Raw genomic sequence first — 16402 nt, 5'->3', positions numbered from 1 at the left:
TTCCCCCGGGTCTTCTATGGCGGAGCGCCGGCAAAGAAGCCCTGGTGGATGTGACGAGTAGCAGCACAGGTTGCCATCAAAGAGACGTACATCGGCTTCCCCCTCTAGGCACCAGGGATATCGGGGGGGGGTAGAGTGGCATATCTAGTGGGGCATAAAGCATTTCAGGAGAGCAGAGTTGCATATCTAGGGGGCATAAACATAACAGGAGGCAGAGTGGCATATCTAGGGGCAGAGTGGCATTTCTAGGAGGGCATAAAGCAGGGGCGTCCAACATGCGGCCCGAGTGAGATCGGCAGCCAGGGCAACCGGAATCACAAGATCTTACATGTGGGAGGGTCTTTTGTACTGCATAGAGGAAGCAGAACCCAGCAGAGTTCACGTGACATTACATGACTCTGCTCCAGTCCTGCTTCCTCTGTGCAGTACAAGAGAACGCAGAGGGAGGCTGCGCCCCCTGCTGAAGTCTGTGAGCGACATCAAGAGTGCTGCAGTGCAGGCAAGGGGGTGGGGAGGGCGTTTGAATGAGTGTGCGTGATTGAGAGAATGAATCTGTGAATGAATGAGTATATGAATGAATAAGTGTGTGTGATAGCATGGATGTGTAAGTGCTGGAACCTAGGCATGATGGGACTGTGATTGCTGTTAGCAATCACACTCCTATCATGCCAAGACAGCCAGTACATGCTGAAACCTGGCTAGCTGCACCCCTTGTATATTGATGCTGCCAGCAGTATGGGGTCTGCACATCACTTACAGCCACCCTGTACCAGCATGTACTGGCTGACTTGGCATGATAGGAGTGTGATTGCTAACAGCAATCACAGTCCCATCATGCCTAGGTTCCAGCATTTACTGGTTGCCTGGGTATAAATATGCCAAGTCATATTGTTGAATTTTTTTGTCCAATTGTGGTGTGGAAAGACAACCAGGGAAGTTGCAAATATATTTCATTATATTTTAAATTTAATAATAATAGAAGTAAAATGCACAATAAATGTATTGCACTTGAACCAAACCCAAAACAACCCCCACGCGGTCTGTGAAAAAATTGTCTTCCACATAACCGGCCCCTGGTGTTAAAAAGGTTGGGGACCGCTGCTTGCACCACTCGATCCTGCGCTTGGCATTGTACATAGCGAGCTTCAGCTTGTGTACACTGCTCGGCCATGGAAACCCATTTCATGAAGCTCCAGACACACAGCTCTTGTGCTGAAGTTGCTTCTAAAGGTTGTTGAGAACTCTGTAGTGAGCGATGCTACAGAGGACAGGTGCTTTATACACACTATGCACTTCAGCACTCTGTAAGTGGTCTACTGCTTCATGGTTGAGCTGTTGTTCCTCCAAGATGCTTCCACTTCACAATAATAGCACTTACATTGGACGGGGCAGAAATTTAATGAACTGACTTGTGACAAAAGTGGTATCCCATAAAGGTGCAAAGTTTAAAGTCACTGAGCTCTTTACTAGGACCCATTCTACTGCCAATGTTCTACATTTGGTCATGTAGTGTACATCGGCATTAAACAAACCCCTGAATATCCTGTGTCCAATTTCAGTCCCTAATGCATATCATGTTGTAGACCAAAAACTATAATGCCATAATTCTGAAATGGCACAGCACTCATCGCTCTGGACTTCTTCTCCTTTTACGTTATCCAGTCTGACCAATAAGCGCAATAGGATTTGTATATAAACAAATCCCACATGGTTGCTTTTCTTGTATTTATTTCTAGTTATGATGCACGTTATGTAAATATATATATACGTTTAACGTTGTATTGAAAGCCTACACTAAGCAGAGGCCAGACGATTAATATTTGTAAGAATAAGAGGTGGGGCACAGGCATTTTGAGGTTTGAGACCCTGAATAATAGGTTTGTTTAAAACAAGCAAATAAGTGCTGAGAAAAAACCCCCACAAACTACCATGCGTCATGATACCCCAGATTGCTCGATCCTAATCTAAAACTAGTGTGTCAAAAGCATAGATGTAGCATAAGTTTTACTTTACTGAGAGGGCAATAGATAAGTGGAACAGCAGCTCAGCAAAAGTGGTAGAGACTAATACAGTATGGGAATTTAGAATGCTAAGGAATGAGTCTTAACCAGGAAAAACAGACTAGATGAGCCGAACAGTTCTCATCTGCCATCAATTTATGTGTTTTTAGTCTTGTCTGGTCAGTCACCTAGCAATGAAAGGGTTAAACAGAGTGGAGATGTTAATACTGGAGCCAAAATGCCACCCATTGTAATTGAAACTCTAAATGAGTCATACACACAAAGAATTACTATCCCGAGTAACTGTCACACCGGTCCGATGGTCTCGGCCATCACTGTGCTGCGCGTCCCCTTTACAGCCTTGTTTATGGCCAGTCACTGGGGCTCAATAGTGCCTTGACTTCTCATACGATGTTTACTTAAATGACTTGGGTTTCTGCAGCCTCCTTACATTGAATTATACATTGTTAAGGGCTACCTCAGCCCTGAGTGAAACTTGCCAACCCTTCATAATGAACACTGACGTGAGGTACCTGGAACCACAACTCTTGGTTAGTAAATGAAGCCCCGTAGCGATAGTAGTTGCAATGAATACTACTAATATTTTTACGTCAGATTTACATCCTTACAAGGTTTGGAAATCAAGCCAGAAAGTGATTTCCTCAGCAGCAAACACTCACAAGCAGCTCTCTCCGTGCATCTAACTAACTCAGGCAGCGCGGTCCGAACGTGCAGCTGCTTATATAGCGCTCTAAAAATAGCCCTTCTTACACTGCCTTGTAAGGCAGCGAAGAGACTCGGATGCAGCCAACCAGAGGACGCCTACTTTCGTAAGCCCTGCCCATCCTGTAAGTCTGCGTTTTCAATTGGTCGTGCGTGACATCACAGCCCTTAGCTGACTAAGCCACACCATTTCCCTCCCTGTTCTCCTAATATGGCTACAGGCTCTCGTGAGTGACAGCTTCTTCCAAGAATTGTTTGCAGCTGCGCAGTGGATCGAAAGAGGGGGGCTAGAAAGGGGGGGAGAGGGAGGCAAGAAGGGGAGGTACTCACTCATCTGCCAGATCTGGAGGAGGAGGAGGCAGACAGAGAGGGAGAGAAAGTCTCTTAAGAAGCAAGGAGGGGGAGAGAGAAGAGGAAAAAAAGATCGCGAGAGAGGAAAAAATGCAAGCACTTCTGTCCCCCCTTCCTCCTAAAATAGAGAGCTAAGACTGCATCCAGGATCAGGCAGCACTAGTATACAAACAGATGATGGCAATTTAATGTCAGTGAGTTTGCATCTTTCTTCCTGGTACAAGCTCTGGAGTGATCACTGCATTCAAAAGGATTTCTTGCATCACTTAAGTGCTCTGGATGTTGACTTTTTCATTATTTTTCCGAATCCTTTTTAGACATAAATATTAAGCACCCCCTGATTTTTTTTCCCTTTTTTTTCCAAATGCTTGGGTTTGAATGATCAACACTTGTTCTCCTGCTTCTCGTTCTTTGCATTGACTCTTATCAATCCTCCTTAACACATTTTCACGAAGGGGACTCTGGATCTATCTTTGTTATAAGAGGACAGCAGTCAAGGAATATATACGTTTTGATTCTTCTTCTTACTTGCATTGCAAACATGGATGTTTTGGCTAGTTATAGTATATTCCAGGAGCTTCAGATTGTACATGACACTGGCTACTTCTCAGCAATGCCATCTTTGGAAGAGAATTGGCAGCAGGTGAATGATTTAAATTAATCTTGTAATCTTTAACTGCATACACACACTCATACGCACACACTCATGCACACACACATGCACATTCACTTTCACATTCATGCCTGGATTCTCCTTGGCATCTTGCAGATACCCCTCTACCTTACATTTGCATCAGGTTTTTTATTCCACCCCATCCTAGCATCCAAATAAGTTTAAATCCTGTGATCTCAGCCCATCTGATATACCTCTTCTTAATGTGATCCTTAACATTCGTTCCTTATTCTCTCAGGCAATGTCTGTGTCGTTTCTGCAGACCTATTTTTCTAAAAGCAATATGCTTAATCAGCAAAAAAAAAAAAAAAAAACCCCAGTGACTTTTTAACAGGGTCCTGATGTTCTGCTTTTTATCATCAGAAACCTCATGACACTTAATGATATTATGAGAATTTCACAAATACAGAGAGTTTCATTCATAATTATGTCCCTATTAAAAAGGGGAAACACGCAACTCACATTCAGGGTTGATGATGAGCATAGAATCCATACATGCAACGGAACACCATATATGCACATGTGTGTCTGCCAATGTATATATAAATCTGTATCTTTTCAGTGTGTATTGACTGATGTTTGGGTTTTTCGGTTACTGTTTTGCAATCCGTTCAGTTGTTGCAATTGTTATTGTGTGTGTGTGTTTTGTGAGACATTGGAAGACAATAGCTGCAGCTGTAAATCAATTACTGTATTAAACAAAAGAGTTGTCTTCAAGGTATGCCTTGCGCTGCGTACTGTACTTTATACTACTTACAGGAGCAGTGACATGTGCGCACTCACAAATGGGTTGATGGGTGAAAATGGCATCTTACTGTCACCTTGGTGTATTTAAAAAAATAATTATAATAATAATGGAGATCTCGTCAGTTGATTTAAATACCTAGTCCTTGATTTAATCCAAATATTTTATTAAATATGCTTGTTCCAGTAAGACGTTTTATTTTTCAATTGGACATTTGGTGTTAAGTGTGATATTCGGATATTCTTAATTGTTCTAGTTTAGTTACAGCCGGTGGCGTAGAAAAAGGCAAAGGTGCTGAAATAAGTGTTTTAACGGGATATAGAGAAACGCAGACACAATGGTTCCCTGGCTAACAGAAGTTGCGTAACTGGTTGTTCATTCATAGAGTCGCCTCCAATGGTCTTTATCGTTAAAACTGTCACTTTGATGCATAGATCATCGTCTTTCTAGAACAAGATATGACAATTAATAAGCTCGTTACGTGGTGCTTCTAATTTGGTGTCCTCCGAGATGGTTTTATTTCCTATAATGTGCATGATAAGCATTGGATCTGCTGCCATTTTTGTTTTTTAAATTGAGGCGACTAATTAAAAAAAATAACAACCCCCCCCTAAAAAAAATAGAAAAGCGCAATGCACATGGCCAGTAGTTTGAATCAGTTGCATATTAATAACAGTCTAGACAGCTCAATGCAAGATAATCTGTTGACATAGCCAGCATGCCCAAGGCAGACTGTATGTGATACTTCGGCTGCAGCTGTTGCCTGCCCCAGTAGGAAACCATAACAGCATTTGCACTTTAGAACAATAGATCAAAGTACAGTGGGGATCCCATTTAAGTTTTAAGAGTCATAATAAAGGAGGAACTCTGAGCTTGTACGAGATCGTCTTTTGTAACGTGGTTTGTGTGCCGCGAGCCCTGGTGATTAAGGGGTTAAACGCAAGTCTCCTACGGTCTTCTCCTTGAATATAAACCTGTACCATCAGATATTGGAACAATCTGTACTGCTTACTCACAAAACACGGAATGCACGTAATGTTCAATATTGTTACGGAAACCGATCCTGACGACTTTTCCTTCATGGTAGGACCAAGCGTAGTTTTGGAGAAGGAATGCCATGTTGTCTTAAGAGTCTCCGTGGAATTCTAAATAAGGGATCTTGGATTTGTGTCTGTGCTGTGTGAATCACATAACCTAACATTTAGTACACTGTAGAAACGTAGAAGACAGGAGTTAGGATGTTTAAATGGCTGCCTTCCATTGACGTCGCAGCACACAATCACAAAAATAGCTGAAATTCCATTGGAATACAGAAACAAACAACCGGATCCATAAGTTTGTGTTGCCAACAATGTAGTCGTTACTGATCTTCGTTATGATACGTTGTCCAAGAGAGCTAATTGTTCATTTTGACACATAATGTATTTCTAGCGCAATTTTGGTTATTCTAAAAAGCCAGGGGAAGGCCTCCAAAAGCAACAGCGTCATCAGAATTTCCATAAGAGCTTTATAATGTGTGACTGTAGTACCTCGCGCAGGTGGATTCGGGGATATGTATAAGATAATCTCATTGTGTTTATTGTATTAAAATTGTTTCTGTTGTGTTTTATTTTATATATATTTCTACAGTGACACTTGTTTATTTTTTTCAAGGCAAAATATAAATTATGGTTTAAAAAGCCTTCTTCTCCATTCTGTTTCAAAGCACCATTATGAATAATTAAGGACCAAAGCATATTGCCCTGGTGTTTAATAATTCAGCATTAAATCGGTTGCAGAACCATTAGTATTTTTTTTTAAGCGTCTGTACAGAGCAGATAGACTGTAAGCCATTTGTCGTGTAATTTACATGATTTTATTGGTGACAGTAATACATGGAAAGCGGTAAAATGAATATAATTGGAAAATATTTTTATTTTTAAGAATTCGCAATAAATTCTGTTTATATCCACATGAGATTTCTTGCTTGTCATATGCACTGCATATCCGCGCATGTATGATATGGGCCAATAAGCGTGCTTGATCCATACTTGCATTATGTGTTGTATACCTATGCATGGAAGCCAAGTATAGCTGTGATCAATTTGGCATGCAGTGTAATAGTTTATAATATGTTTTATATTAAAAAGAGGCGCTGTTCTTACTTATCTGGTGCCACTAGTGGTCTATCTGTGGTATGGAATGATTATTACTTCGAAGCTGTGCAGAACTTAACAATATATATTGATATTGTTTTGGATGTAATAAAAAAATATGACATATAGTAAGTATGTTGCCATAAATTGGCTTTAGCTTAGGCCAGTAGGCTATATAGTTTATATGTAAAATTTGGTTTGAATGGGCCAGGCTTTATATTTGGTAAAATACCCTTAATTTGCACACAAAAAAATTAATGTGGCCTTCCGCTTCTCTCTAGACCAATCACAAGAAGGCTCATTCTCACTTTGCCTGTACTTGAGATGAGAGGCAACATGTTAACGTCATCAATTTCAATCTCAAAAGAATACCTTTAATTAATGTACTTACTACAAGACTCCGAAAATTATTTGACAGGTCTTCCAAAGTTAGTGTTATTTGTATTATGTCAGTTAATGAGAGACTGGTAGATAAATGGAACAGCCTGCCTTCAGAAGTGGTAGAGGCTAATATAGTGAGGAAACCTAAACATGCATGGGTTAGGCACAAATCTATTCTGAAACGTAGACAAACCTAAGGACTCATTAAGGTCTCGCTCTCTACATCAAGTATGGAGAAGAGCGCGAATATTCTGTGGCACACAGGCTTTCCCAGTTGATGAAAATGTAGGCCTACTTGAAATCAGCACTCCATATCTTTTTTTTGAGGTATCATTCTCTATGTTTAGAGGGGCAGTGAGGACTTAGATTTAAGGGTTTATTTAATAGAGAACACATTATGAGGAACCAGCTCTGGGACCTTCCTCCTGTATAAAGAGCCAAGTTGGATCGCCAATTGCAATAATGAAGTCTCCTTGTGATGTATGTTTTACTTTTATTTGTAATAATTTTGGCTTACTGTTGTAATTTGTACAAAGATGTATACGTTGGCCGATGTACATCTGTTTCAATTGGAATGGGAAGTGATTGTGACATTGGTTCTTCTTTGCAATGCTGCATTGGCAACACCATGTTTGCTCAAATGTTTCGCGTCACTTATTACCACAGTTACTCTCATGGCGACACAAAATGGAGAAGTGTTATTTTAAAAAAAACACAATATTTAAGTAAACCGGCACTGAAAACTAGCTAAACTATTATACAGATTTCCTCATTTCTTAAGTAAATACGGAACCGTTGAATGGTGCGGAAGCTAGGTTTCCATTGTACTGTCTGTAATTGGCATTGTGACCCTCACTCTAACGGTCATGGTTTTCCTTGAATTATGTAAAGCATCCACATCCAATGAAAGAAAGCCCTTAAGAAAATATCTCCATGTTTATTCAATACTTGACCATATAAAATGTGTCAAAAAGAAAATGTAAAATTATTATACGGCTTCCCATTATGTTAACTTTGCAACAATATTATACAAACATGGAGTACTAAAATCGTGAAATGGCATATTCTAACCCTATTACAATTTCCATGATGGATACAACAGTGAGAGCTGGCAGAATTCCCTGAACGTTACTATAGTAACTACAGGCAAGATACCGCTGCCTGCATAAAATCAGGTTGAGCGTAGAACTCCCATACATATTTCCAATTATTGCATTAAGGATACGCGAGAAGCGAGAGCGAGGTGTCAGTCTCCCCCACACACGCACATTCTAACGTTAAACATATACATAACCACAGGGCCAGTTAACCTCGGGCGACAGACATTTTCTAAATTGTTCAAATAAAATGAGATATACGGCAACATTTACAAGTTAACAAAATTGTAAAACCACATTGACTTAAATATTAGTACATTGGGGGTTTTGACTACGATTTTTTTGTGTTTTCTAAAGCAAACGTGTTTGTGATACAATATTTCTATATTTACTGGAATTTACATTCTCACGTGTTAACACTTTCTAGTATTTTTAATAAACGTGTTTTTTTATAGTAAATTGTCAATGTACGATTATTTGTTTGAAAAAATATTAAGATGTGTTACTGTTTATCAATAACGTTTGTGAGAATACACAGTAATTGTGGTTTATATTTCAAAGACAAAATGGAGTCAGTAGTTGAAGGGGATACCTTTTTATTGGACCAGCGCAGAAGAAGATGTAGTCACATAAGCTTTGTGGCCCTCAGAGGTCTCCTCTTCAGTTAAAGACTTTATTTCTTGGACCATTGTGCATTTGGACACAAAGTGGAATTAACCTTGAATTATATCTGCCTTCTGTGAATAAGGAAAGACACCCTGGAGTATAGGCAGAAGAACATAAAAAAACATGTGCCCTTTTAAATTTTAATACTAGATTTTCCGTAGACTATTGTAAAAATGTGTCAAAAGAGTGATTATTTAGAGACTTTGAAAAAGAACATCAGAGATTCTTGATGTGATCGACACATTGAAATACATGAAAGGGATGGGCAAGGTGTAATAAGTAACAGTTTTTAATAGAAAACCTGGGTCAGAGACAGAGGTCATTCTTTTAAGTTATTGGGTAGATATATTAAGCACAGTAGTACATAGGAATACATTAAAATGGTGGTGATTGCTTTAAATAGCTTCTCAGTAGATATACTTTATGCTAATACAGTTACAAAAATACCAGGAATCGTTCAGTAGGCCTCGGGCTTCACTATTGGGTTGACTCAATATACCATTGTGTTCCCATCTGAAGGCATATTCTGTCTGACACGCTGTCCTATTTTTGCGTATATTTAATTTGTGTTCTCACCTCATCTGTCACACGCTCGGTATGTCATTCCGTATTCTTTTCTAGTTATATTGTTATAGTTTTCTTTAACAGGATCTGTGCTATGCCAAATCGGATTGAAGCAGTTCATTTTATTCCACTCACAATGGTTTGTGTTTAAAATGCGGGTATTTTTAAACAGCTCTTGAAGTGAGTCATCAAACTCATTTTGATCTTGGTAAATGGGAACCGCCAAGCTTGCCTGTTGAGTCTGTATAAAGGAAGTGTTAGTGTGATGTAATAGAAGTGTGAGCTGATGGTAGTGAAGAGGCCTTCTCACAAATAGTGCAGGAGGTTTGTGAATCCTTCTGGACACGTGGCTTCAAATGGCCACCGCGTCAACCACTAGGATGTTCCTGCTGATTGCTGGACTATTAGCACCTTAAGTATGGCCCAAGAGTTCTGATCTTAGAGGCCCAAATCCCTCATATTATGGTGCAAATAAAATAGTTGGAAGTACAGCAAATGAATGATATATAACTTCATTTATTTTATATTAGTATTCATGTAGCATGGTTTTTCTAGTTTGCTTTTAAATACAGAAAGTAGGTTACAGTTACAACCTGCATATTTCACAATAATCTTCGAAGGGGGATTTGTCACGTATAAATGATATGCATTATTAAAACGGTTGCACTGCATATATCACATTTATATCTTTGTACACAATCCCTTAGAGGGTATTTGTGATTTCCTTGCCCACCTCAATCTCGGGCAGCCTCTGTGTTGACGGAGACCACCTCATGGGACCCAGGGTCACGGGAAGGCACTTAATGCTGTCTCTATGGGGGAAAAGCTTGGCAATGCGTGAATGACTCCATGCAATATCATTGATGGGAGATACTGAAAAACTTTTTTTGTGAATATGGTACACGTTAAAGTAAGAAACATCTTTAAATTGGGTGAAGGATCATAAAATGTAATCTACACACAATGTCAATATGGGATCTCCTTCTGTATTAAAAATGTTAGTAAGCACTTTAAAGTGGTAGTAAAGTTCTAAGTATGTAGACATTTTAATGCTCTCAGTGCGACGTCCCATCCTTCCCTAATAAGTAAAGAATCAAGTTATTTAAATAGTCTGTTAGTTAAAGACCAATAAGTAGGTTGAGTAGAAACAGACATTTTGCTGCAGACTGGTTATATTGGAGTCATTGGCAGAAGCCATACCTGAGAACTTCTTAATGTAGGTCCCTTAGAACTTTCCCTCTTCTGGGGAGAGGCTGTGAGAGGGGCAGAGCTGGCTCCATATGGTCTTAAATTAGGAAGGAGTTCTTTGGTCAGATGTTGCTCTTCTGCCTCCATAAAGAGGAAGGTGACCAGGAGACTCCAGGTCAAACCCAGACAGTTCCTAATTACGGCAGGAACATTTTAAAATTTTGCCATCTCAGAATTCTTTTTTGAAGATATGGCCCTTAAATGTTTTGTTTATTAAAAAAATAGTGAAAATCAGCACTGGGAAGATGAAATCCTATGTTTATTATTCTCTTTAAAAGCAGCCAAAGATTTAGCTATCCCCATTTTCAGCTCAATGTGATGTCACTGGAGTCACAATGCATCAGAGCTTCCTCACAGCTGAAATTAGACACTTCAACTGAATCACTAAAAAGAAGACCATATTTCTTTATCTTGCATAAACTGCCATAGTGGCCTAAGTAGTAACGATACCACCTGCTGAAATAAAGCCAAGAAACGTTCATGTAAACGTATACATTCTAACCGGGACAAAACAGTTTCTGTCATTCCATAAAAGGAATTCTTAACCCCTTGTGAGTTTCTATTCTAGAGTAAGCACTCTAGGCAGGGTACAGTTCATGCCAACCTTAGGTAACTGTATTAAGTGATGTTTTTTTTATGTAAAGGGGTAATGGTCATAATCTTTCATTATTATTAATGTGCACTTACATATTAACCACCATTTAAACAAAAAAAAATCCCCTAATGTAAATGAGTCAAATGGGGGCTTCTTAGCCTTGTGGAATCACCGCATTATTGGTATTGTAGCATTTGCATTTTTGCAAGCTCCAGATAATTGTGTTTTATCAGCATTAGCCAGCACTGCTGAAGAAATCCGGTTACAAATGTCTCCACTTTATTATCTAGTAAAGGAGCAGAGACCATTAGTAAATGCATTTTTTATGGTAAGGTCTCAGGGACGTAAAATAGATGACAAAGAGTTTGTGCTTCCATTGGTTTAATTAACATGGATTTTTATTATAAACCTAAATCTTTAAATTTGCTAAATACCCTTTTTTGTGTAGCCCTGTCCAGCCTCTTTTAATTTGGCAATAATGATAAAGGTAACTTATTTAAAATCAATGCCACGGGCTAATTAATCTTACAGCACTATATCCGACTTTTCATTTTCTCTGCTTTTGTCCATAAAGTGTGCATGTTGTACATCATTTTCATTGACAAAAAAGTAGACAAATTGATCTGAATGGTAAAATTCCACTTGGGACCTATTTAAAGTGAAAAAAATTGAATAACCCCATTAAATGTGCCTTTTTATATTAGTTGTATATTTAACTTATGTTTTAGATATCATAGTATGGTATTCATTACAAAACCTTGTGAACAGATCATTGCTATTTAACATTTCATGTTCAGCCATTAAATTCCGTAACAACATTTCGAGAACATTAAAGATAACATGAATTTAGAATATGGCAGCCATAAACAGAATAGCAACAAGGAGAAAGAATATGAAACATAGAATCTTACGCTAGCTAAGAGGCACTTAAGCCACCTAAGCCATTTAAGATCCATCTAGTCTGCTTTTTATTCCACCTACTATATGACCTCAAAACATAGTTTCTCCTTGGTCTGGTCTTATGTTAAGATAACCATGCAAGTCCTATCACACTGTTTGCCGTTAATGTTAAACCTAAAATTTAAGAAAGGAGAAAATACTTAACCCTAACTAATGTGTGTATATGTCCAGATCATTCTTAATCTTTATATTACAGACATTGAAAAAGAATGCTCCGCCACCATCATTTGGATGTAAACATCACCATGATATTTGCTCACGGACCTGCCCAGTTGCTATATTTTACTTTAAAATTACTGATAAGGTGGTCGGCCTATGTGGGGTTCAAATGCATGGATGAACCTTTTCTGAGATCCATGAACAAGAAGAGCTAATAAAGACTACATAGTTTCACCCAGATATCTATAGGATATAGATCCCAGGAAAGAAGCCCAAGCTGAGATCTTCAAAGAGGATGCGGCAAAATCATATAAGGGCAAAACACTTAGTCGCAGGGACACAATTCCTAGCATCTTCAAAGTTATAATGTAAAACACACTTTGGTTTTAAAAGGGAATACGGAATGTTTTTTTTTCCCGGGTCAAGAACCTTCAGTGCAAAAAATTTACATTACCTTTGATGTACCAAGCAATCCTAATTGCTGTGTGTTTATATATATATTACATGAGTACAGTCCCTTCTTTTCTAATATCACCTATGTAATAAATAAAATGGGGCACAAATTGACTATTACGCCAAAAAAAGTCCCCAAAAACTGGTTTATGGGGATGAGAGAACTTTGTTCATTGACTAAGAGTTGGTCAACTCTACCATCAGTTTAATAGCCCCATAGTAGCCCTGAACTCAAATGCAGAACTATTATCCTTATGTTTTATTGCTGCGATCCTTATGTTTGAAATCACATACATATCTAAAGGTGCTGTGTGGTGGAACATATGGATTACTCAGATGTGGAACAAAAAGATGCTCTTCTGGTGCTCATCCATTCTCTGACCTTCCAAGAAGACACATGTACTTCTGCTATGTATCTTCCCAATTACTTAAACAACTACCGAATAGTAATTCTATGCAAAGAATCTTAACAACACTGTCTCCTTTACGTACTTTACATCTTTACATTCTAATTTATGAGTGGAAACTAACATATAACCAAGCTAGTAAATATAACATTCGTTGATTAACATCTGTCGTGGAAAATGGAAAACTGCATTTTATGTTGTGAAGGCGCTTTATAATACCAAGAGGAATCATCAAAGCTAATGTGACTTCCCCTTAAAGATTATGCAATCTGGCTTCTCCAGAGGACAATAAATTCCTGAAATGTAGCAGGAAAGTTTATTTAGACCATGTATTGAATTTGAAAAATGTGTCTAGAGACTGGACGCATCATGTGCTCTTTCACATGAATCAACCCCATACAGGTTCTGATAACCTTCGGCGCCAAATACTTTTATTTAACTGTAGACGTGATATTTTTATTTGAAATGTTGATAAATGGGTTGTCAAGGTTTCTGGATGCATCACAATGAAGAAACAATTGGATTTCCATTCATCCTGATGTATGGCGCTGGTTCCACTTTCTTTTCATGCTGGATTTAGGAGTAGGCTATGGTACAACAGCAGGGTGTATCTGGATAGGACAATATTTTTCAATAATTACCTTCGTGTCTAGGAATGCAGAGGATTTCAGATTGTGGTTTTGCTTTATGATATGTTGTAGTATTGAGTTTTTCCCAGATAGGAATGTTAAGTAAAAAAAAAAAGTATACGTTACAAAAACATTTACCTAAAGCTATAATTACCTCGATCGATAAAGGATATAGTATTTCTAATGAGGTAAAGGCTAACTAGTATTTGCATTCTTTTTGTTTCAAGACATCCGCTATAGTCTACCATATAGGATTTTTCCTGTAAATCAGTTTCTTCAAACTTAGTGTAGATCTCTTACTTTTCCCAGACCCTACATTTTGCGTTTGCACACAGTAAATACATTGGTGTAATGATGTTTACTGATTTAAATACAGATTATATATGTATTAAAACCCACCTTCTGTGTGCATGACTGGAGCAGCCATATTAAGTTCCTGTTCTTAGGACGGGCATGACTGTTCCTTGACATCAACTTAATAATGCCGGAAAAGTTTTTTTATCTTGCTTAAGAGACTAATTAAGCAAACCTTACTTATTTTAAGGAAGGTTTGCACAATTGTTTTTGTAAGAGATTGCGAACCCCCCTTATTACTGACCTGCAAATAGCCTCCTGTACAGTTAGAGATCGCTTCTGCAATGAGCAGCACGGAGGCGATGAATTGGAGGAAGTGAGCATGGACGGTGCAGCAAAGATGGCCTTACTTTTCATACAAGTTACTGTTTGTTGTTCGGGCTGGTTCGCAACTGGGAAAAGAGGGATAACATCAGTTAAGTTCTACCATCCTGATAACAGAAATCTCAGCTTGCATGAGCTTGAAATGTTTCCAAAAGAATTACACTAATGGGCGAAGAAAAAGGCACACATTACAGTAAGGGCTGTGGTGGTGACAGTTCCCCTTTAAGCACCCACTTTAGACCATTTTTTGTCTTCTCGTGGCCCTTTAAATAAGCACAGTTGTAAAAAGACTAAATTGATTCACCTGTCCTAATATAAGGGGCTGTTTATTAATATTACATTCTTTTTTATAACGGCAACAATTTATGCAGCGCTTCTTACAGAACATACATTCAAAGGGAAGACAAAACTAGAAGTAGACCTTACATTAGGCAACGAGGAGAGCCCTGCTCTCAAGCTTACAATCTAGCTTTTATTGAGAAACCTGCTCTGTGTATGAAGAGCTCTACAAACTCTCCATCGTTGATCTTGGATTCTTTGGAATGGGAGAGCTAGAATTGATTTGTTCTGTTTCTGTAGTCCTTTAGGATGTATATATATTTTTTACTATAGTCTACCTTGCATATTACAAATTTTCCTACTCATTGTTCTTTTTTCAGAGGGATGCAAATTGTTTCCAGTAGAGGAGATTAATATTTACCTAATTTGTTAAGTGGAAGTGTTGTATTTATTTATTGCAAACATTACCTGGGATAAACTACAGCTGATTACATTACAGTTTACATACAGTGTGTGTGCGCATGGTATATGTGTGTAAGTGTGTGTGTATATAAATCACGGTATCTGTTTGCGTATGATTTTATGGGTTTTTTCTTGGAAGGGGTTGAATCTGCTCCTTCTCGCTGCTTTCTGAGGCATAAGCCTTACTCCATAAATTAAGGGGGCAGTCATGCTCATTTTTTCAGTCATCAATAAAATCCCTGCATTGAGAAATGCTGCTCATAAATTCACGATGACTGCCTGTTGGCATCTTTAAGTTGGCAGTGTTGCGTCTCTATACATGTTCACGAACTCGTAATCCATTCTCATCTGGCAGCTTAGTTCAGGATTGAACCCAGCTTCATCCTGACCATGCCATTGGCACTGTATCTGTTGCCGGTTTATGGAAGAAGAGGTAAGCAGCTTTGTAAACTCACAAAAAAAAACAATCTGCAGGACACATTAAGGCTGACAGAAATGTGTTTTTGTGGAACAAATAAAATTAATTAAATGTCGCATAACCTTCCCTTTAAATGGGAATGTTGAATAGGTAGTGTAAAGTGTCCTGGCTTTTATTTATTGAAATTAATAGAATATTTAATAATATTCTTATTCTGAAACTGGAATTTTTCAGTAGTCTAACAGAAATAAGATTTTGAACCATAATGCGGAAAGAATGGTTACTGACCGGATAGGTGTTACTTGACTGACAATTTAGCAAGCAGAAGCTCCTACATCCAGGACTGTTGCATTTAATGGAGTCCTTTTTACTTCCTTTGCATTTCTGTTTTTTCCGTGACGTTTCCATGACGTAGACAATGTGGCAGACATCAGTACAGAGGCCTACTTACTTTTCCAGGCCCTCCGGTTTAAATAACTATGGTTGCCAAGGCTTATCTTGTTGGCTGGGAATGCCAGCTCCCTAAGGGTTTTAACACAATTAACATCATCTTCTCAAGCCCATTTTTATTTTCCCTGCAATTTGACATTCAATTGGGTTCGAATAGTGAGAAACAATGCCACATCTTTAGTAATTACTAGATTTCAGTAAGAACCCATCAATCTCAAGTGCTTCTGCTCTATTTACAAGCAAAATAGGATACTCAAACTAGTGAAGGTAAATAAGAAACCTCTCTGCTTCACAAGGGTTACAGGAAAGCAACATTCTGTGAAGTGTAT

General features: G+C 38.4%; 1 protein-coding gene across 1 annotated transcript in view; it reads left to right on the top strand.

The window, feature by feature from the left end:
• The first annotated feature begins 3410 nt into the window (after positions 1–3410).
• The window catches only part of KLF7 (KLF transcription factor 7), a 55422-nt gene continuing 42430 nt past the window's right edge, over positions 3411–16402 (top strand). Inside the window, exon 1 of the mRNA XM_053472297.1 lies at positions 3411–3717. Coding sequence (XP_053328272.1) covers positions 3616–3717 — 102 coding nt within the window. The 5' untranslated portion in view covers positions 3411–3615. The remainder of the gene's footprint in view (positions 3718–16402) is intronic.

The sequence above is a fragment of the Spea bombifrons genome, chromosome 7, assembly GCF_027358695.1.
Source record: "Spea bombifrons isolate aSpeBom1 chromosome 7, aSpeBom1.2.pri, whole genome shotgun sequence".
Classification (NCBI taxonomy): Eukaryota; Metazoa; Chordata; class Amphibia; order Anura; family Pelobatidae; genus Spea; species Spea bombifrons.
The sequence above is the reverse complement of the archived record's forward strand: the minus strand, read 5'-3'. Positions and strand labels throughout refer to the sequence as shown.